The 23,775-nt window shown below is 42.3% G+C and overlaps 1 protein-coding gene across 1 annotated transcript in view; it reads right to left on the reverse strand.

Moving 5' to 3' along the window:
- Positions 1–23,775, reverse strand: part of PCNX2 (pecanex 2) — a 224,394-nt gene that overhangs the window by 192,258 nt on the left and 8,361 nt on the right. Inside the window, exons 2-5 of the mRNA XM_089777363.1 lie at positions 15,758–15,963; positions 12,361–12,478; positions 10,085–10,121; positions 7,047–8,357 (exon numbers count right to left, since the gene is read on the reverse strand). Of these exons, the coding sequence (XP_089633489.1) occupies positions 7,047–8,357; positions 10,085–10,121; positions 12,361–12,478; positions 15,758–15,963 (1,672 nt within the window). The remainder of the gene's footprint in view (positions 1–7,046; positions 8,358–10,084; positions 10,122–12,360; positions 12,479–15,757; positions 15,964–23,775) is intronic.

The following is a 23,775-nucleotide window of genomic DNA, read 5'->3' on the forward strand; positions in this document are numbered from 1 at the left end:
AATAAATAAAAATGAATGGCAATTCTTAGAGCTCTTGACACCAGAAAGAGTGATTTGTAAAAGAATTTTAGTAAAATGATTCCTGCTGACTTCTCTCCACAGAAGTTACCTATACTGTCAACTTTTGAAGGGAGGCAACATATAGGGGAAAATGATTCTTCTGTTCTACCAAAGAATAAACATTAAACTGATGACTCATAAATGTCAGCTGAATTCTTTCTCTAAATTTTGGTAGTCTTCCTAACATTAAAATGCCCACCTCTTTCCCTCCCCACATCTTTTCTACATGTTAAAATTCCCCCTTTGTCAATGATATAATTTACAAATGCATAAAGCATTCCCAATTTTTGCAAAGCCTAACCAAATACATTTACAATCTGGCTTGAAAATCATTATTGTTTACTAATTGACTCCCAGCAAAAATTCTCATGATCTGTTTTTACACGTTACACCCTGGAGCTAGTTCAGTCAATAATGCAATAAGTCAACTAACCTACATTTTGTTTTTCATCATTTTCATTGAGCAAACTGCTACAACAAACATTAAACAAACATTCTCTCACACACAAGAAATGTCAAAATTCATAAATAAAAATGGTTGATGAAAAAAACCATAAAAAGGCAATATACAATCTAGTAGAGTTTAAATTTCAGTATGTACTTTCTTACCCAGAAATGTACTTCCTCTGAGTAAAATACAGTAGCATGGAACTGATGAGATTTATTGCTAAGTCAAGCTCAGGAAAAAAAAATTCTCAGTACTTGTGCCAGATAACTGCATAGTTTTTGTGCCCATATAACTATTTCAGTTAAGGGTGTGGTATTTTACTTGTATACTTATAGTTCTTTAATCCTCTAGTGTGGATGGAGATATGTAGGTACCTTATACTAGTATAGCTTGTTCCCTTTCCCTTTGGGAATACGTATAAGCACTATTATACTAGTATAATTACACACCAGGTAGTTTGCACTTTTTAATTAATCCGGTATGTTTAAATTGGTAACATTTTTGCATAAAGACAATTTGACAATTTTGAGAAAGTGGTTGTCTCAATTTTTTGTCTGTTGTCTTACTATCTTGGCTAATTTTAATTGAAATATATTGTTGCTGTGATCAGCTAAAAATATTTGTCTGAATTCTTCTTTTTTCATTTGAGATTGTTATGCCAGGATTTCTCATGTTTGTGTTCGTGATTTTACTGTGCCTGCCACTAGCCCAGTCTTAGAGGTTTAGCTTTGTGCAAATTGAAATGCCACTGCTTCCAAACATTTTCATTTTGTTTTGTTTCACTGAAGTTTTTTTAAATAAAATTGCAGTAAAATTCAAAATCAAAATAATTTCAAATAAAAACATTTCAATTTTTCATGTTTTATTGCAGTGATTTGAACAGAAACAATATGGCAAAGTCATTATGCATTCATGAATCTGCATTTTTTGGCAAAAAATGTAGTCTGAAAAAAATGTGCCCAGCTGTATTAATAATATTTTACATGTAAGCAACAATTCTAATGCCTAAATAATATTAAGACTAAAGACCATCTTATCTGAAATCTATATCTTATCCTACAGACTTGCATTAATTTATTCATGGTCTTATAGTATATAATTCCTATGATACAGGATCCACTCCTTTCAGAAGAATTGCACTCTAGAATATAAATGTTCATTTAAAAATGAGATCTTTCTAGCACACATGGTTTCAAAGAAAAATTTGTAAATATGAGGCAATCTTAAATCGGAACAGTGTCATCCATACATGCAGGAAACAAGCATTCTGAGACGTGTGAACCATGCCGTTCAATCTCAAGAAAGCATCAGCTCTGAGGCCTGCAGATGATATTTTAACTGACAATAGTCTTAATTATTTCACTGCTGATAATTTTAGCAGAAATGTCTTCCTAATTTGCTTTTCCCACATTCCCAATCTGTCTTGAAAGGTGCAAAAAAGACATTTTAAAAATGTATTAGAGGCTGAGCAAGAATATCCACCACAATGTAGGAGAACCCAGGGATTTTGCCACAGAACTTTTTGTCCAGCTTTCTGAGGAGTACATAAGATCTTAAGTCTCATGGTCTTCTATTGCTGCAAGGTGCTCACTGTGACAGTGTACAAACCCATATTTTGTTCCTGCTCCACCATCAGGCTAGCAGAGAGTAGCCTGATGGGGCTGAAAAGACTCACTCGTATCCGCACCGTGTCCTGGGGTGAAATCCTGGCCCCACTGACGTCAATGGCAAAACCTCCACTAACGTTAATGACAAGACCTTAAATGGGACAGAATTTAATTTTGTAGTGCATGTTACTGAATGTGTGTGTATGCAGGGGCTATGGAACCCCTGCATTTAAAGTGGCAGAGCATAGATCTGCCTACACTACCTGACCCTCCTCTTCACCTTTCAGGTACCCCCTTTCCCTCAGCTCTGGTCAATGGCAGCAGTGGGGTCAGTGTTTGCAGTCAAAGGGACTATACAGGCCTCCACTTCCTATAGCTTCCATTGGCCAGGAATGGCAAAGCACAGCCTCTGGGAGCTAGGGAGAGGAGCAGGACCTGCGGACAGTCAATATAAGCAAAATGTCTCAAGGTCCACAGTGAGATTACCCTGATGGATCGCATGTGGCCCGCAGGTAGCCTAGCACTGTTCTATATCATCTAATTTCAGTCAAAACAGTTCTCTTTTGCATTCTTCTGCATTAGTTCTCACCATTCCTATAGCTGTTCTTGTCTCCCAGGTAATAACATCAACTATTAGAAAACAGAACCCAAAGGTTTCCATCCTGAAAAACTTTGATGTACACCAGTGGTCTCTAACCTTTTTAAGCACAAGATCACTTTTTGAATTTAAGTCAGTCCAGGTTCTACCTCAAACCCAAATACCCCTCCCCCGCCCCTTCTCTGAGGTCCTGCCTTCTTCACTGAAGATGGGGTACAGCGGAGGGGGACAAAGCGACATAAGTGCCCCCCTGCCTCTGCCTCCCCTAGCCTGCACAACAAGCAGGAAACTCCCAGGGTGCGGCTCTGAGGCTCTGGGCAGGAGCAGCAGGGCAGTGCAGGGAAGGGCAGCTGAAGTGCCAGCACTTAATAGCCTCCCAGCCAAACCAGTCAGGATCACCTGTCAGAGGTTCCGAGATCTACTGGTAGACCACTGATGTACACCAACACTTACTCAGCTACAGACTTGTCAGAGGAGCCATCAGCAAGTGCAATAATAAGCCTTATTTTCTATACGCATTTCTGAGATGTGTTCCTAGGACATTTTGCAGTTGCCTTTTTAAAGCCTTTCACTGTCTGGGTATCAAACATTTAATCAAAGATTAAAGCCAAGAATGACTTGCAATTCAGAGTACTTCAAGATCTCTAAAAACCAAAATCATGCTTAGCAATGATGTAAGTGGTATAAATAAGGTTTGTAGCCCCCATGTTGCATTTTACTGAGCAGTTTAATGCTAAGAACTTCTTGTGAATCAACAAATACATTTTCTGCTCCTATTGATTTAACATGAGCAGAAGTGTAGGCATTCTAATATAAGGAATCAGTTCTAAAGTTCTTACATCCACTTACAAGAGGATTGTCCCAATAAGAAAACATCTCATGGTTTCTGCAAATAACACAAAACACATAAACTTTCTTTCATAAAACTCCTGAATATTTGGCATTCCAGGATTTCCGGAAAGTGTGTGGGTGCACACGTGCCCCATGTTCTTCATGTTAAGTCAGGAGCTTCAGTACTATTCTTTGCCATGAGGGTGAGTTTTATTGTTGTTGTTTGCATAAGGCTAAAAAACACCCAATCAGGAGCCTGGACTTGTTCCAGACATTTTTCTCATATACAAAAAAAAAAAAACCACACACACACACACACACACAACAAACCCAACAACAAAAAACAAAAACACTTATCTGAGTGTATACCTTTTATTCAAATGTGTTTTAAAATATATTGTATACATTTCAAATTAGATCCTCTTGCTTAGCCCAGGAAGTGTTACCCATAATTGGAAGACTGACAAATTATGTAAAGGTCATATTATTCCTAAATTCAAATTGTGTTTTGCAGAAGCAGCAAATAATCAGACTGTAATGTTTAGTTTAGTTTAGTTTAGTTTAGTTTAGTTTAGTTTAGTTTAGTAAACAGCATACTTTTGCTTGGCTGGAAGATTAACTTGCTTTGAACTACCTTTGAACTACCTGATGATAGTTGAAAAGCTCAAATTCATTGTTTCCCTTTTCCAAAAACTCCATAAATTTGATCAGAAGTCTAACAGACAGCACCCTCTAAAACTTATATCAGGCATATTCAATAATCATAGAACCACAAAATCATAGACTACTAGAACTGAAAAGGACCTTGAGAAGTAATTAAGTCCAGTCCCTGCACTTGCATCAAGATCAAGCAACATCTAGGTCATCCCTAATAGATATTTATCTAGTCTGCTCTGAAATGAACATTTAAAGCCTCTCCCCAGCACTAAAGCTTACAGATAACTTCCAGGGAATCTAACTGAGGTCAGGTTAGGGAAGGCAAAGGACAAATTGTTTAGAGTAGCCTGAGGAGCAGCATATGAATCAATGGGAACCAAAGGGAAAGAAGATCAACTGAACAACATGGTGCGGCTGTATAGGAAAGGTCAGAGAGGATGTATTGAGTGATTACTGAGCAGAGAATGGAGTGATGCTTTAGGGTAGGAAGTGACAGAAATTGAATGGATCTTTAAATTGATAAGGGTTATTGTAGGGGTGCATTCAGAGCAGAATCAAAAGCAGAATGAATTGAGGAATATACAAAATTGATTAGGGACAAAGAATGGGCTGATGGGATTGGGATCTATAGAATTCCTTGGGGAAGCAACATGAAAGATGAACAGAGAACTGAATAGAGATGCTTAGGAGGAAGCACCCAAAAATTTAGTGATAGGACTGGAGATGAACAGTAAAGAAATATAGAGAGAGGGGACAAGAGAAAAGTACACGAAAGGGAAAGCAGCGAATAAAAAGTAGCATGTAGTGAACAGAAAAAGGGAGAGGAAATAGGGCTGCGTCTACACTACAAGGTTTTTGCGCAAAAGCAGCCAGTTTTGCACAAAAACCTGCGGCATGTCCACACCTCAAATGCACTTTAAGGAAATCGGCAGTAAAATGGAAGAAGAGAGGGCTTTTTCCGGTGTAGGTAAACTTCCTTTTACGAGGCATAACTCCTTTTTGCACTGCAGCTATTGCACAAAAAGGCAAGTGTGGGTGCTCTACAGGAGTTTCTTGTGCAAAAAGAGCCTATCCAAAAAAGCACAGGTGCTCTGATGCAGAGCTTTATTGCACAAGAGCATCCATGCAGTGTGGACACTCTCTTGCGCAAAAGCGCATCACAAAAGCGATGCACTTTGAGGTGTGGATGTGCTTTTGCACAATAAGTTTTTGCACAAGAACTCTCCTGCAAAAGACTTCTTGTGCAAAACCCCTGCAGTGTAGACATAGCCTCGGAGTAGAAAAAGGGGGCTGAAACAAAACTGATAACATAACATGGACTAGAAAAGGTTAGAACTGGAGTGAGAGATCGAGAGAGACGAGGGCAGGATTTAGTGAGCTTGATAGGGGTCAGAAAAATGAAAAGGTGTATGATAATTACAGGAGGAATATGATACAAAGGGAGAAGAAAGCAAGCCAAGTGAATAATGTATGTAAAAATATTTTATAAAGTCATTCAGGCGTATATGTATTATGCCTCTTTTGTGGGATGTAGCATGGGGGTGGGATATGCATGCATATGCAGCCAATCTTGGGAATCCATATTTCCTACTGCACAAATGTACAAGGGGGATAACTTTAAAAAAATGTTAACACTGTTTTATTAGAATGTTTTAATATGGCTCTTGTGTTTTATTGGAAAGATATGAAGGAATTTTGGTTGCATGCTTTTGGAGTGTTTTCATAGAACACAATTTACCATGGATTTCAAATAAATAAGAGACAGGCTTCCAAGTATTTATTTGTTTTGGTTAAAAAGTCTTCTAAAATATATGAAATTGCATTTGGTAGTACAGACCTTGCTCTCAGAGGGCCTCTCCATTGTATTTTGTCTTACATATCTACAACACATAACCCTTCCTCTTACTTTAGTTTAGCTACATATGAAACTACATGTAATTATTATTTTATAGAAAGCTAGATGTCAAAACAATTACATACAACACACCTATATATTGGGAGGGGAGGCACAGAGATAGAGAAGAGAGCTAGCAGAACTAATCATGAGTGCCAAATGAATGAGGAACCAAATATTCTTATGTATGAGAAACAGAACAGATTTGGTTTAGGTCAGGAATAGAGCGGTAGAAAAGTTCTCAGATTATGTAAACTAAAAAAACTCTTTTGGCTAAACAGACTTTTTCTTTAGAAAGTTCCATTTTTCATCAAAATTTTGAGGGCTTTCACTTAAAACCCCAAACTTTTCTGTTATGAAAAAATATTTTTACTTTTCAACAACAGAACTACCAAAATGTGTCAGTTTTCAGATTTCAAATGCTATAAATATTGTAACCCTGAAAACCTGGATGATTTTTTTTCAAGATTATTAAAATACAAGAGCTGGGCAGGGAATGTAGGGATCTGAGATTTGGGTTTGATTTTTAATACACAAAAGTGACCCTGACTTTTTAAAATATATGCATACATTTAAGAAGTCCTCATATTCATCTGATGGGAAGAGTATGAGAGGAAGTGGCACTGCAATTTTGCAGGTTTTGGTAAACATGTATTGAAATTCTAACAGAACAAAGTTTGCTCCATGAAGATTGTTCCAATGTAGAAGTCCAGCTAAATACCAGCTGAGTTCTTATTTACGTAGCTTAAACCTTTTTTTAAAAAAAATGTTCAAATGCCTTCTAAAAACACAGGCAACTGCATCAGGAATTTTTTATGACAGAACCTCTTTTTTTACACTTCTCCCCATAGGATTTGGCTAGCTTTTTATGGACCTGAGATTAAATCACCATAAACAAACATATTTGATTTTCTTATTGCCAAAAAGTAGATTTAAAATCATATATCATACCTCCAACAAGCCCATCATCTTTTGTAGCCTCTGTTTTGATATTGGACTGATTTGATGCTGTCACCTTTGTGGTATTAATGGATTCCAGCAGGGAGACAAATTCCAGGAAGTTAGATTCATTGGGTATCTGTCCTTCTTTAGCTTCTAAGTCAGATTTAGAAGTTGGCAACATCTTTTCTTTATCACTGATTATTTCCATAGAATTCTTACTTAAAAAGATGTCTGTCCCACTATCTACACTCAGCACGCGTATGTGTCTCTTTTCATGAGCAGTTTTACAAGACAGTGATTCAAAGTTCTGTTGCCTTTCTTTAGAATTAGAAGTGGTGTCCAGCAAATTTCCAGAAGCATTCTCTAGATTTGGACCTAAATAAGTATTAGTTTCTGAATGGTTATGTGCAGGATTCCCATGGTCCTTTCCTGCATTGTTCTGCTCACCAGACTCATAGCCAGAACATTGGTTGGATGATACATCAACCTTTAAACGTTCTGGAGTTCTTTCACTTTCACTGATCTCTGGATGAACATTGTCTCCACCATCATCAGACAATTCAAAAGTTATAACCGGAATTTTGATCTGTTCGTTAGTTTGTTGACTATGAAGATCTGCTACAGCTACACCAGAGTCTGGGTTTGAGCTAGTTTTCTCAGTACCTGACACCTTCAGATGGAGAGAACCTTCTAAATCACTCATAGTGTTTGGTGTACTACTCATTGTAATAACTATTTTAACGGGTTCGTGCAAATTAAGTTGGTCTCCCGGGAGAGAATTGTCAACAAGAGCAACAGCAACCTCTCCATCTGAATAGTCGAGATCTTCATTGGTGTTATCAACAGTAAAAGAAATTTCCACAGGCCCATCGGTCTCTTTGGCTGCAATTGTGTTACACTGTGGGCAGTTACGATTAAAGCTTTCATGCAGAGATCCATCTGGGAATTTTTCTCTTTTGTAATTTCTCGGATTGGTTAAATGCTCTGAAATAATAATTGAATTTTCACTGCCCCATTGCTCAAAAGAAATGCCAGTTCTTAAAATGTCATACTGTGACAGAGAGAGATTTGACAACTTTTTAACCAGGTCTTTGTCCACAAAAACATCTTCTGATCCAACAGAGCCAGAAGGGTGTATCTTCTCTGCTTTTTCATTTGCTCCATTAATGATAAGTGTCTCAATAGCTGCTGGTTTTGTTACTATTGCTGATGCAGTAGAATCTGACATAGGGGCTGCAGAAATTGGCAACATATCTGCTTTGATATAGGGTGAGGTAGAAAAAACTGGTGATGCAGCCTGGTCTTCTAACATTGTTACCCCTAATAAAAACACACATATGAGTGTGGTCACACAAACAAAAGTCATTATACATTATAGACATCAATATTTCTATCCATCAAAGCCAGTCTGCAAGATAAGGAAACAGGGAACTACAGAACAAAATAGCTGATAACTTTGAACAGGAATGTGCTATGGAATGTCACAACCATTCTCTGCCAACTAATTTTCACAATTTTTTGCATCTATCTAACATATTAGGAAGATAATTTACTAGTTTAGGAACCATATAAAAACAGTTTTGTTTTATTTTATTTTAATTTCCTGTAAATATGGTTCTTACTCAAGAGAACTATAAGTTAAGAGTTTGCAGGCTCAGGCCCGGCCTCAGGATGAAAGGAGACTTCACCATATGTTAGAGCTGCAGTTCTAGTCTATCTACTTTCCTCACAGATCAAGAGATAGCAGCAGCACAGCGACAACATATACTTGTTTTAAAAATAAAATTAAATTTACAAGAACTCAAACAATAAAACTCCACCAAACCCAAACATTACACTGCACCCACAATTCTCTCCTTGGGGAAAGAATGACAGAAAGAATGTATCAATGTGACAGATATTCAACATCACCTAATGCACTGCTGGAATCATTTCAGATACTGCTATGGTGAGGGTGAAAACGGGAATGCAGAAGAGAATTCTGGAACTTGTCATCAGTAGATCATTGGAACTGGAAGGTACACCAAAGCATGCTGGAAATGTCAGAGATTATGAAAGAACCAGAGACTTTAAGCAAGCTAAATATGTTGTGGAGATTCTCCAGGCAAACAGCTCAGGAGGGTGTTTGATGGAGAAAAGGGGAGAAGCAAAAGTGGTAGTGATCCTGCAGGCTGAGTTGACCTGAAAAGGGCCAGGCTATGGAAGGGCATCCAGGAGAGGGAAGTCCTGGGAACAAGCCAGAGGGACAGGTGGAGAGAAGGATCAGGAACTCCCTGGAAAAGAAAGTTCTGTGAACTTTGTTACAGAGACATATAGATTGGTCAAAGCTGGGGAGCTAGTTACAGAGGGTTCTGAAGTGAATGCCAAAAGCAGCCAAAGGAAAGAAAAGGACATGATCAAAAGATGTGTAGATGATTTGAGGTGCTAGCTTCCTGTTTTGGGTCCCATGGCACAGGGCTTCCAAGAGAGTGGGAAGAAGTCCCTTTCTCTCCCTTGAATCAAAGTGCACAAGATGCATAGATCCTTAAGGAAGAGTTGGGCCCAGAGCAGGTGAAAGGGAGGGGCTGGAAACTAGTTCTGGGGATTTATTTGGACTTTTGTTTACCCTGGCAGAGGTGGAGTTTTTCTAATTTAGCTAGAGAGCTCAATGACCCTACACATTTAGCTATCCCCAAGGAGAGGAAAGTGATGCAGCAGCCACACTTGTCCCTAAAGCTAATAAACCTCTGGGACATGCTGTTCATGTGCTGTGCTGAAATACTTTTGGCAAGCAATGTTTAAAAGAAAACAAGGTAAACTTAAAAAACAATAAATAGTCCGGTAGCACTTTAAAGATTAACAAAACATGTAGATGGTAACATGAGCTTTCGTGGGCACAGCCTACTTCTTCACAAAAGCTCATGATACCATCTACATGTTTTGTTAGTCTTTAAAATGCTACCAGACCATTTGTGGTTTTTTAAGTTTATCCTGAACAGCCTAACTCGGCTACCCTCTGAAACTTTAAAAAGAAAACGCTTAATAAAGGTTAAAAGCATTCAAGATACCTTTGAGATCTTCAACAGTTTCTTGTGCTGGCAGTTCCTAAAAAATGAAATACATTCAATTAATTGTGTTCAAATTAAATAGTGTTTTTAAAAATCCAGAATGTAAACTCAACAATCATCTCATCAATTGTTAATACATAAAATTCAGCAACTTGTTTAATTTAATAATGGAGGTTGCCTATCTCCTAGAACTGGAAGGGACCTTGCAAGGTCATTGAGTCCAGTCCCCTGCCTTCACAGCAGCACCAAGTACCATCCCTGATGAATTTTTGCCCCAAATGGCTTCTACAAGGATTGAACTTGCAACCCTGGGTTTAGCAAGCCAATGCTCAAACCACTGAGCTATCCCTCCCCCCTAACTTGTGAATGTACCCATGGGAGCTGCACATTGTGGAAGGTGAGACGGTGACGATATAGTATCAATTATGTTGTACTAGTAGTTCAAACCAGGATAAATTTAGAACTGGATTTCTTACCAGTCAGCAGCCCCAGGTATTGGGTTTTAGTCAGAAAGGGACAGAGAAATATATATTGGTTTCCTTTTTTAGACTATAGATTTTTTTATACATGTTAGGTTATTAGGTTATTACAATATTTGGAAAGAATCTCTTACACAATACTGGAAAATAAAGCCATCTGCTTTAGAAGACTGAGCTGTTAACCCCCCAAAAAGGATCCTATGGAGAAAATCTATGAGGTGTGGCTCCTCTTAGTAGCCAGACACGCTTGCAGCAGTAGGCACCAGAACTGAAAACAGGAAGATAATCTCTCCTGTCATCTCAATGCTCCTGCTGCTGATACCCATTAAGTGAGCACCTGTACATCCTGTGCATTGAATGAGGCAAGAGCTTTATAGAAAGATAGTATGTGATCATGTGATTAAAGATTTATCATCATACACATGGAGGCTAAATTAAGGTTTCACAGACAATCTTAATTTGTCATTCTTCAGTGCTTGACTTTGCAACTGTTATGTTCTTTTAGCATCATTTTCGGTATGTAACATGTTTATACATCGGGTGGGTAATAAGACGGCAGCAGTTCACCAGAGTTAGCACCTGGTGGGCCACTGCCACTATATTTACGTGCACTTCCACAAGTGCGAGTGCTTGCAGGTCCCATTGGCCACTGGTCACTGTTCCAGCCAATGGGAGCTGCAGGAAGTTGTGTGGACCAGGACACCACTTCCCAAAGCTCCTATTGGCCAGGAATGGCAATCCATGGCCAATGGGAGCTGCAATAGCCCAGACCTGTGAAGACACAAATAAGAACAGTGATGGCAGTAAACTGGATCTGGCTCATGGGCTAATATTTGCCTACCTCTAAGGTACATTGCCACTCAACCTCAACCGCCTCCCCTGGTTTTAGAATGTAACTGATCCAAGAATATTTCAATAACTTAGAGGTCTATTCATGTTGTAAAGTCCATTGTGGGAGGTAAGTCAAATGTGTATGGTTTGAGACATGCCTGGAGATATGAGATAGGGGTTATTTTATAAATCTAAAAATAATGCTGTAATGAGGAATAGTTGTGTGAGAGCTGTTACTAATGGTCCACGGGCAAAGTCATTCTAGGCACACAAAATGGTTTCTCTGCATGCTTTAGCAGCCAGCAGTAAAAGTGTTCTCTTGCCTGCACAATGCTCTCTTTTCTTGGGGTATGTCTACACAGCAACGTTATTTCGAAATAACTTAGTCTGCGTCTACACAGCAGGCACTTATTTCAAAATAATGTTGGAATACTGTCAACCTGGAGGATTTCTTACTCCAACTTCAGCAACCCTCATGGTACGAGGAGTAAGGGAAGTTGGAAGAAGAGTGCTCTATTTTGAAATAAGTGCTGTGTAGATACTCCCAATTTCAAAATAAACTATGCAATTGACATAGCTCAATTTGTGTAGTTTATTTCGAGTTAAGCCCTGCTATGTAGACACACCCTTGGCCTGAAGACAGTAGCAGTCCTGAAGATGCTCCAGAGATTCCTACAGGGACTTACAAGAGTGCCTAAATAGGTGACAAATGCCTTTGTAAATCTGGCTTTTTGAAATTAGGCAAAGACTGATCAATCCATTGCAGCAAGAAAGATGACTGCTCTTGCCTGCTTGTGCACTAAAAGGAGGCTACTACAAATCAAATTCAGGAAATAGCTCTATGTATTTCCGTGCAGAATCAGTTCCATGCAGTTGCGTGCTCCCATAAGGTACAAGGCACTGTGTGATATATTATATAGTTCTGCACAAAAAAGAAGCTATAGATATAGAAAACAAACTACTAACCACTAATCCAGAAGAGTGGTGCAAGTTTACAGCCTGTACTCTTGAACTTCCACGGATTGTTGGAGTGGAGTCATTTTGCTTGACATCTTCAATTGTACCATTCTCCCCTATGTTATTGCTGACCCAAAATAAGCAAGTAAAATGTTAGTGCCTGCATCTCTGAAGATAACTATGACTCTGTTTTCATGCACAGCTGCTGACCCATATTTATGACACAAAAATATTATCAAGATCATAGTACTTGAACTGGAGGGGAGGGTCAAAGTGAAGAATGATGCTAGGGCACTTCCCAAGCGACAGTATGCTCCAAAGTTTTCCTCTCTCCCACCCCCGAACGAGCAGCTGTGAAAACTGTGTGCATGAGGAAAGTTTCTACTCCCCCACCAATTCAAAACACTGAAAGATCAACAATAGAGCAAACAATACTTCTAGAAGTTTTGTAAGAAACAAAAAGACACAACCTTAGATTTCAACATAAAATGATTCTGACATCCCAGGGAAATAGGACACAGCCAAGCTACACATGAAATGGTGCCATTCCAAGCTAAGGATACAGAATGAGTGGTTCACCCATGTCTGCCCGATACTGGTCTACAAATTGATGTATCACACCATATACTGGCTTGTCCTTCCTACTAGCAGTATAATAATGAACAGTTAGTATTTGTGTGTTACATTCCACTTGCATCATTCAATTGTATCATCTCGGGTATAGTTTGTGCGCCTGATGTACTTCCCAGTAATTATCCATTTAAAACAAATAAATGGTCATGGGGTTAGGAAAGATCTGTGTCTTTAGACACAGAACAAAATATTTTCTTTTCTGCTGTCAAGTCTGTTGTGCCAGATTGCGGGGTCTTGTCAAAGATTTAATGTTCAAGATTGTAAAGTTTTAATACATTTTTAATCTTCTCTTTTCTATCAGTAAATTGCCAGCAAATAAACAAGTTAAATACAACTGTTTTTTAATTAACATGAATCTGGAAAGTTACCAACTGGTGCTTTCACAGAACCTAATTTTGTCATATTTCTTAGCATTTTACTGTGCAAGCAGTCTCATTAACTTCCATTGATTCTTTGCAATGTAAGATATCAGCCAAAGTGAATAATGGTGCAAGAATTGAGCTCAATGGAAACAGACAAAAGTGAATGTGACCTATCGTGTACTAGTCAAAGGAACTAAGAAGGCTTAAGTTTTCTTTTACAGAAAGGCTATAGAAAGGCCAAAGGAAATCACTATGGGCTAAAGAAGGAGGCCAAACAACCAGAGGATATAGTGTTCAATCAGATATTGGGCGAAAGAGTTACTGTGTACATGAAAAACCAATATAATAAAAGCACAAATACTGTAAGACAAAAAAGCCTATCTGTTTATTCTTATCCCAAGTGTCTTCAGTGCAAGACTTGTTACTTACTGTTCCTATTGAGCTGTCTACTGTATACAGATAGTTATACCACCCCCAATAATATGGTATCAAAGTGCCTATATTTGAGTGCACATTACTGAGCCTCATCCCAATGGGTGTCTGAGCTTAAACACAACCTCCTTTTTTGACATGACAACATTGTATTATTAGATGGCATAAACTAGTGTCTTTGCTTTGGTGTGCACTATTTTGGAGCACTTATCTATCTTAGTCCATTTCTCGTTACTTCTTAAGAGCAACTGAAAACTTTTTTATTCCAAATGTATTTTTGGAATGACCAATGTTGACTACATATTCATTTCTTCTCTAGTCCTTCCCTCCACTTTTTTCCTTTTATTCAGGAAGTTTTATTTGAATTTCTACAAAGCGGTCTTCAACATTACCGTTTAAATAAATACTTTCAGATACTTTTCGTATTTTATTAATTTGAGTTTATAAAATTTGAGGCTGTGATTCAATTTGCTGTGAGTCTACATGGTATTTTGTAGCAAAGAGTTTATTTCTATTGAGATGAAGTTATATTACATAGAAATTTACCTAAGTCAAACTAGTCCTTTGGGGACAAGTTAAGAGAGACTGAAGGCAGTAGCTACATAAACCTGAAACCTCAGCCAACATGCTCCTGTGTGTAAAATGGTTGTTACAGTCATTCCATCCTTGCTTTTGCAAATCCCATTGCAGTTTACATTTAGGGCTTGTCTACACAACAGAGAAGACCGAAGCTGATGCAGTCAATTTTCAGGGTTCGAATTAGCGGGTCTAGTGAAGACACACTAATTTGAACTGAGAGGGTGCTTCTGTCAGCACCATTAGTCCTGCTCTTATGAAGAGTAAGGCTACAATTGTTTTTGCGCAAAAACTCCTGGAGCATACACACTACAAGCGCATTTTTGTGCAAGAAAAAGTACAGTAGATCATCAGAAGACAGGACTTTTTGCACAAGAGTTATTCCTCTTTCTACGAGAGCTCTTGCGCAAAAAGGTGTGTGTGGATGGACACCAGGGGTTTCTTGCACAAGAAACCCCTATCAGAAAAAGCACAGGTGCTCTGATGGCCATTCAGAAAACGGCCATCAGAGCTTTCTTGCGCAAGAGCATCCATGGCAGTGTGGATGCTCTCTTGTGCAAAAGCACATCTCTGGCGCAAAAGCACATGGCAGTGTGGATGCACTCTTGCGCAAGGACTTTTTGTGGAAGATCTCTTCCACAAAAAGTCCTTACGCAAGATGCCTGCAGTGTAGATGTAGCCTTTGGGAAGTTGATGGGAGAGTGTCGACCTCCCACTGTGTGGACGGTGCCAAAATGCTATTTAAGATATTGCGACTCCAGCTACGTAATTAACATAGCTGGAGTTGTGCATCTTGAGTAGACCTTTCTCCCTTAATGAAGACCAGGTCTTAGTGAGCAACAACCTGGTAGCCTTTACTTCTTCTGCTAGCATATTTGGCTCTGAGTACTGCCACAAGAATACACACAGTTGAGTCACCAGCAGGTGTCCTCCAGAACAACATCTGGGCAAGGCAGGAGCAAACAGAGGAAAGGAAGCAAAGCAAAAGAGAATACAAAGGAATGTGGGGGGAGAGAATTAGAAAGTGGAAGAAAAAAGACTAGAAACGGACCACCAAGAGACAAAACAGAGAAGAACAATGAAGAGACTGGCAATTATGCCAAAATTTGATGCAAGAAGGCACAAGGAGAGGGGATCTTTTGCAATGATGACAGGGCTCCAATAAAGAGGTCTGGAAATCTTCACGTTTACAGTTAGGTATGTCTCTGTGTAAGACTTAAAATCCTGAATATAAACAAAAATTAAACTACAAAAAAATAACAGCCCACTTGTGCCTTGCATGCACAAACAAAACCCTCATTGCATTCAGCAGGAGTGTCTGCTGGCCAGGAAATGCAGGACTGGGCTGCGAGCTTGTACTTGTGATGACACTATAGAATGGTTCAGCATGATGAAAAACTTACCTAAGATTTGAGCAGTGAACTGTATTTTCTTTTTTGGCTTCTTTATCTTTGCTTTGCCTTCCATTCCGTCGAGAAATCCTTTGTTGAGTAACTTCTCCTTTATCAAACATAAGGTGCAGGCGATAACTGATTACCTTTATTGTTGTGAAGAACACAGTCACAGAACTACAGTAGATAAAAACCGTGACTGCATTTGGAGGGAAAGCCTAGAGAAAGGAATAATAAATAGCCAATGAAATTGCCTTCACAATAACAAGAAGGTACTATTATTTATTCAAAAGGTATTAACACCTTTTTTACCCTTTATTTCTGAATGTCCGATACTACTAACGCTACAGGTTGCACCTCTAAAATCCAGGATTCTCTGACCTGGCAACATCCATGGTCTGGCATGACGATGGATATTCCAAGATCAGAAAGTGGGGGGGGGGGCCAGGAGCCAGCGGGCGACTCAGCGGGGCTGCAAGGGGGGAGCCAGAAGCCAGAGCGTGACTCAGCTGCGCTGAGGGAGGGGGGAACGCCAGGAGTCAGTACACAACTCAGCTGGGCTGCAGGTTTGGGGCAGGAGCAGGCATGCGGCTCATTTGGGCTGGGGAGGAGGTGAGAACTGGCACGCAGGAAGCCTGGGGGCTGACATGATCTCCCATCATCCAAAAAAATCCTTCATCTGGGATCAATCAGATCCCAAGAGTGCTGGACCAGGGAGGTCCAACCTGTACTAGGTTTTCTTAACACTTCAGAATTGTTGCATCTACCAAGAATTTTATTTCAGCTCATCTGAAAGCTATAAAGGGGTAGTCACATTTCAAACCATTTCCTGTGCTAGCTATGGTATTTCAAATATAATAAAATCAATCAAAATTATTTACAGTAGACAGTTGTTATGAGAGCTTTTAAAATATTTCCCCCTCAGTTACTGCACTGGCAACTGTGTAATATACAGTGTATACACACAGCAGAATATGACTAATCTACACACTGGCTAATTGTCTCCCCAAAACTCTCAGTCCCACCCCACACATTTAAATGATCAAGGCTCCAACATTATGCAAAGAAAAGCATGCTGATGAACCACTGCAGTCCTCTTTACAGGAACAGGGCTTTTCCCTTGTATTCTCTTTAGTTATTTGTAGTCTCAGAGCTAGGTCAGATCTTTTATTCAACTGATACTTTTGAAGGGCTTCAATGTATCTTTTTGAAGGTCACAATTTGGAGTAGGAGAGAGGCAAAAACACACTATGGGTCACATTAAAAGCCTACTAACGTTAATTAACTGCACTGGGCTTTAGATTGGACCCTAGATATATTACCAGCTCAAGGGTTATTTAGACATAGGAGATTTATTTCACGTTGGCTTCTTAAGCAGCAAATTCAGATGACGCAGCCAGGAATCTCTCTATATATGTAGGTATGAATACATCTATTTTCAGTTTTTCATTAGAGTACAAATGGATCACACACCACATCTTATTTCAGAAACATAATTTCCCCTTTCACCTCAAAAAATCTCAATGATTATCTTGGAACTGTATATGCTTGATCTCTGTTGCAGCTATAAAATAATCCTGTGTTACTACTGTTCTGATGTCAGCTTAGTGTAACACTATTCTTTCCAAGATGTATCTGAGAAAATTTTCAAGCAAATCTTTTTGTTAAGATCCAGTCTCATTCATAAGCAAAGAGCCTATTGCATAGGAATGGAATAGCTATTAACAATTGCTCTTTTTTTTTAAGTTACAGACTAGCACGGATACTCTTCTGTGAGACTTTTAGATTGTTACTGTAGCAGGCATGTTATAAATAACTAAAGATGTTAATTTCTACAAGTTGAAGCTCAAGCTAAAGTACTGAAGGGAAGTTAAATGGAAATACTTGCATGATGAAAGTTAAGTCAAAGGGATTACTCAATGCTTCACTTAAGTATACACCTCAGTACTTTACTGGTTGAGGGCCAAAGGGCTCAGTAGCTTGCAGGATTGAGCTCTCAGAGGGAAAAAAAAGTTCTGTTAATCCATGATGCATAAAATATAATTTAAGACCAGTCCAAGTGCCTGTTCTAAATGGAAGCTTTTGAACATTACAGGACTCAGATCGCAATGGATGATAGCCACACAAAAAATCAAACAGGAATTTGTAAAGCAGTTTCTCTTGAAAATCACTCTCCAGGACCCTTCTCCCTCCCTGCCCTGCTATGCTTTAGGCCAGGGGTCTGCAACCTATGGCTCCAAAACCAAATATTGCTCAGTACAGAACTAAATATGGCTATTTTGTCATTCTCAAAATACAGGGCATCCCTGCTATAAATTGCCCCAGTATACATCTGTTCCACACTAAAGTCATTGGCACTTGTAGGAATTAATGCATTATAAGTCCTCCCATTCCCCACTCTTAACTTGCACACACAAAAATTGAGCAAATTGAAGTCAACCATGGGGAAAAAATTCCCCCATTTTAAGTTGTTTTGCTATAAGTCCAAGTTTTTTGGAAGATATTTTGGACTTTTAGTGAGGACAACGTGTACAAACAACTTTTTTAAATTAAAATGAAAGTTTATTCAAATTTTTAAAAACTTGTAATTACTCATACCAAGATGTGGGGCTTTTTGTCCTTTTCACCTTTAACTGTTCATTTTAACAACCCAACCATGTATCCTCTCCACTCACTGGAGGTCATGCATATTCTCTTTTTATTTGATTGGTCAAGAAATCTTTCCATCATCATAGGTGATGGTGAACTCTGTAACCCCTAACAGTAAAAAAGGCAAAGAGAAAGAGAGATACAGGCAGTCCCCAACTTACGCGGATCCGACTTATGTCGGATCCGCACTTACGAACGGGGCTTTCTCGCCCCGGAAGTCGGGGCGAGAAAGCCCCGTTCGTAAGCTGCTCCGGTGCCCCTGGTCTGCTGGAGACCGTCTCCAGCAGACCAGGGGCACCGGGCGGGTTCCCGCGCTTCTGAGGCTTTGCCAGAGCAAAGCCTCAGAGGCACGGGACCCCCCCGCGGCTGCGGCTTCAGTCCGGGAGCCTGTGGTCTGCTGGGGACGGTCCCCAGCAGACCACAGGCACCCAGATTGAAGCGGCAGCAGCGGCGGTTCCCCCGCGCCTCTGAGGCTTTGCTCTGGCAAAGCCTCAGAGACGCGGGACCCCCCCGCGGCTGCGGCTTCAGTCCGGGAGCCTGTGGTCTGCTGGGGACGGTCCCCAGCAGACCACAGGCACCCAGATTGAAGCCGCAGCCGCGGCGGGGTCCCTCCCTCTGAGGCTTTGCCAGAGCAAAGCCTCAGAGGCTCTGCTCCCCGTGTCCCTGGTCTGCTGCGGAGGGGGGGGGGCGCAGCTAGTGTGCTTCCCCCCCCCCCCCAGCAGACCAGGCTTTTGTTTTGGACTCTGGGGCAGAGCAGCTGGGGCGCTGCCGATTGGTCCTGCAGCGCCCGCTCTGGGCACTACTGGACCAACCCGGCAGCACCCCAGCTGCTCTGCCCCAGGTCCTGATTCAGCCGCTGCTGGTCAGTTTCAGCAGCGGCTGAATCAGGACCCTGGGGCAGAGCAGATGGGGTGCTGCTAGGTTGGTCCAGTAGCACCCAGGAGCGGCGCTACTGGAGCAACCCAGCAGCACCCCAGCTGCTCTGCCCCAGGCGTCCCCAAGTCAGCTTCTGCTGAAACTGACCAGCGCTGACTACAGGAAGCCCCAGACAGAGTTGCTCTGCCCCGGGCTTCCTGGAATCAGCTGCTGATCAGTTTCAGCAGCAGCTGACTTGGGGATGCCTGGGGTTCTTAAGTTGATTCTGTATGTAAGTCAGAACTGGCAGTCAGTTTCAGCACTGTCTGAATCTGGACGCCAGTTCCGACTTACATACAGATTCAACTTAAGAACAAACCTACAGTCCCTATCTTGTACGTAACCCGGGGACTGCCTGTAATTAGCCAATTACCCACTTCTTAACATCCTTAATCTGCATAATTTCAGCACTGATTTTAGGTCTTCTTCTAAATCACTAATAAAAATGTTACCATAGGACCACGCAATGATTGCTGTGGGACCTCACTAACCACACATCCACTTAATGATAATTCCCTATTTACAATTATATTTTGAGGCCTGTCCATTAGTCAGTTTCTAATCCATGTAATGTGTGATGTGTTAAAGTTGTATCTATCCAGTTTAATTAAAATGCAATGCAGTACAAAGCCAAATGCCCTACAGAAGTTTAAGTATATTACACTAGCATTATCGTCATCAACCAAATTTGTAATCTGATTAAAAAGCATTTAAATAACTCAGGGTACGTCTACACTACAGTGCTAGTTCGAACTAACTTAGTTCGAATTAGTTAATTCGAACTAAGCTAGTTCGAACTAACGCATCTAGAACTAAAAACTAGTTCGAACTAGCGTTTTGCTAGTTCGAACTAGTAAGTCCACATTGAGTGGACTCTGAACAGGGCTTAATGATGGCCGGAAGCAGTGCCGGCAGGGCATAAAAGGAGGACTTAGAGCATGGAGATGCTGTCTCAGGCTAGCCGAGGGCTGCGCTTAAAGGGTCCCGACCCCCACCCCGGACACACAGTTCTAAGGGGTGCCCCGCTTGCAAAGAAGTTCTGGCTTGGAGTGCCCTGAGTGCCCACACTGGGCACATCACACCACTCGGCCATCAGCCCGGCTGCACTTGCCGCAGGCTGCCATCTGGGGAGAGGGAGTAATTGGGGGGCTGCAGGAGAGCTTCCACCCCCAGAAGCCCGCAGAGCCAGCCCAGTCCTCCCCATCGGGGGCTCGTACCCCATTCCTCCCTCACCTCCTTCCACTTGCCCTTCCCTAGCCCCCCTTCTTATTGATGTACAAAATAAAGATAACGTTTCTTCCAACATTGACTCTGTCTTTATTGAACAAAACTGGGGGAGACTGGGAAAAGGAGGTGGGAGAGGGGAAGAGAAAGGCTGGGAGAGGGGAGGGCAACTAACATGATCAGGGGTTGGGAACAGGTCCCAGATGAAGAGAGGCTACAGAGACTGGGACTGTTCAGCTTAGAAAAGAGGAGACGGAGGGGGGACAGGATAGAGGTCTCTAAAAGCAGGGGTTGGGTGGAGAGGGTGCATTCAGAAAAGTTCTTCCTGAGTTCCCATAAAGAAGGACTAGAGGACACCAAAGGAAAGGAATGGGTAGCAGGCTTGAAACTAGTAAGAGAAAGTTGTTGTTCTTGACAAAGCAAATAGTTAACCTGTGGAACTCCTTGCTGCAGGAGGCTGTGAAGGCTAGAACTAGAACAGAGTTGAAAGGGAAGTGAGATAAAGTGATGGAGGTTGGGTCCATGGAGTCCTATTAGCCAGAGGGTAGGAGTGGTATCCCTGCCCAAAGTTTGTGGAAGGCTGGAGAGGGATGGCACGAGACAAATGGCTTGGTCATTGTCTTCGGTCCATCCCCTCCAGGGTCCCTAGGGTTGGCCGCTGTTGGCAGACAGGCTACTGGGCTAGATGGACCTTTGGTCTGACCCAGTACGGCCATTGTAAGCTCAGGGCTCAGTGTCGGGGGTCTCAGTGGACCCCCTTGATTTTCATGCACACCTGGTCCTGGGTGGCCAGGCTGGCAGCTCTCCTGCCCTAGACGGCCACTTTCCTGTGCCTAGTGCGGAGATCGTGGACGAGGTCCACGATGTCCGCACTAGCCCAGGAAGGTGCCCGCCTCTTGCGGTCCAGGGCAAGCTCCCGGGAGCCGCCAGCCTGGTCCCGGCAAGAGGGGGTGGGCTGGGGGGCATCGGGTGGGTGGCTCTGTGCCGTGCCAGGTGCAGGGTCTGCTAGCTGGGTGCTGGCAGGCTTGCACCTGGCACGGGCACCGTAGCCAGCCCGTGCCCCTTTAAGGGGTCCGGGGCCGGGAGGGGGGCATAGAGTTTCCCTGGTGTTGGCCAGAGTGGCCACCAGGGAAACCTGGGGAGGGCTAGCCTCCCACTAGTTCGAACTAAAGGGCTACACAGCCCTTAGTTCGAACTAGCTAGTTCGAACTAGGCGTTAGTCCTCGTAAAATGAGGTTTACCTAGTTCGAACTAAGCGCTCCGCTAGTTCGATTCAAATTCGAACTAGCGGAGCGCTAGTGTAGCGCATAGGAAAGTTAGTTCGAACTAACGTCCGTTAGTTCGAACTAACTTTCTAGTGTAGACATACCCTCAGCTCAGAGATAACAATCTATAGATTCTTGGGTCTGTCAGAACCCATCTTATCCAGCCTGCTGGTTAAGAGAGAGAGGTTTTAAGTTCCCTTCCTGAGCATTTTTTTTCCTTTAGTGAACAGTAGGAATTATGGTCAAGTCTCCAGGCCCTCTATCATACCTTCATGACAAATTAAAAGAATTAACACTACTAATGTAATGGTCTGTGTGTATCCAAAGGAAAAACTCGGACTTATTGAAGTTTTTGCTTTTTCAAAGACACTCAATGTACCCACAAAAAAGCTGGTGGCTTTGGGAAGAGAGAAAACTGGCTTAGCCTCAAAGCATTCACCAGGGCCCACTATCTTCAAAGATACTTAGGCACCTAATTCCCATTAAAATCAGTGGGAGATTGCCTCTAGACACTTTTAAGGATCTGGACCTAGAATGGGGATGTTCCTTCTAGTTCTTTGTTCTTTAATGTTCATGAGGATCCTTAACTTTGAGCAGACCCATACCTGTCCCCCACCTGGAGAAATGTGTATTGTCTTTTAGAACAGCCAATCAAGACTCAACAGAAATATGCCCTTTAATGAACAAAAGTCCTGCAGCCACTATAAGGAGAAATATTTCCCCTGAAAATCATCTCATTTAATGTAATTGGAGCCTGACCTTATCTACTTAGAGAAAACATGGAGGCTCGCTGCTTAATTAATGTCTGAATTAGTGCTACAGCCACTTCTTCCACTGTTGTTTGGCTGCATTGCATGGACCGAAGTTGTTGTGATCTTTGTTTCCTGTCCACGATGTCTATTAGATATGGTGACCAACAATGATCTTGTAAGACTAAATGGAGCTCTCTCTTCATCACACTGTACTACATTTTTGACAGAACAGTACAGGCAGTCCCCGAGTTACGTGGATCCGACGTAACGGGGCAGTTCCTCTCCCTGGTCTCCAGCAGACCAGGGAGAGGAAGCAAAGCGGCGGAACAAGTGGGCAGCGGACAGGGCTGTCCGCTGCCCACGTGCTCCGCAGCTTGGCTCTGCTTTGCCCCCCCCGCCCCCCCCCCCGTCCCCCTGGTCTGCAGACCAGGGGGACGGGGGGCAAAGCAGAGCAAAGCCGCGGAGCACACGAGCAGCGGACAGCCCAGACGCATCTGGGCTGTCCGCTGCCCGCGTGTTCCGCGGCTTTGCTCCCCGTCCCCCTGGTCTGCAGACCAGGGGGACGGGGAGCAAAGCAGAGCAAAGCCACGGAGCCCGAGGGCAGCAGGACAGCCACGGCGCATCTGGGCTGTCCCGCTGCCCCCGTGCTCCGTGGCTTTGCTCCGGACACCTGTGGTACAGCAGCTGGGGCACTGCCAGTTGGTCCCGAAGCGCTGCTCTGGGCGCTACTGGACCAACCGGGCAGCACTCCAGCTGTTCTTCCCCAGGCGTCCTGATTCAGCCACTGCTGGTCAGATTCAGCAGCGGCTGAATCAGGACGCCTGGGGCAGAGCAGCTTGGGTGCTGCTGGGTTGGTCCAGTAGCGCCGAGGAGCGGCGGCGCTACTGGACCAACCCAGCAGCACCCCAGCTGCTCTGCCCCAGGCGTCCCCAAGTCAGCCGCTGCTGAAACTGACCAGTGGCTGACTACAGGAAGCCCCTGCCCCGGGCTTCCTGGAATCAGCCGCTGATCAGTTTCAGCAGCAGCTGACTTGGGGATGCCTGGGGTTCTTAAGTTGAATCTGTATGTAAGTCAGAACTGGCGTCCAGATTCAGCCGCTGTTGAAACTGATCAGTTTCAGCAGCGGCTGAATCTGGACGCCAGTTCCGACTTACATACAGATTCAACTTAAGAACAAACCTACAGTCCCTATCTTGTACGTAACCCGGGGACTGCCTGTAACAAG

The sequence above is a fragment of the Pelodiscus sinensis genome, chromosome 3 (assembly GCF_052426305.1).
Source record: "Pelodiscus sinensis isolate ZL-2025 chromosome 3, ASM5242630v1, whole genome shotgun sequence".
In the NCBI taxonomy this organism is placed as follows: domain Eukaryota; kingdom Metazoa; phylum Chordata; order Testudines; family Trionychidae; genus Pelodiscus; species Pelodiscus sinensis.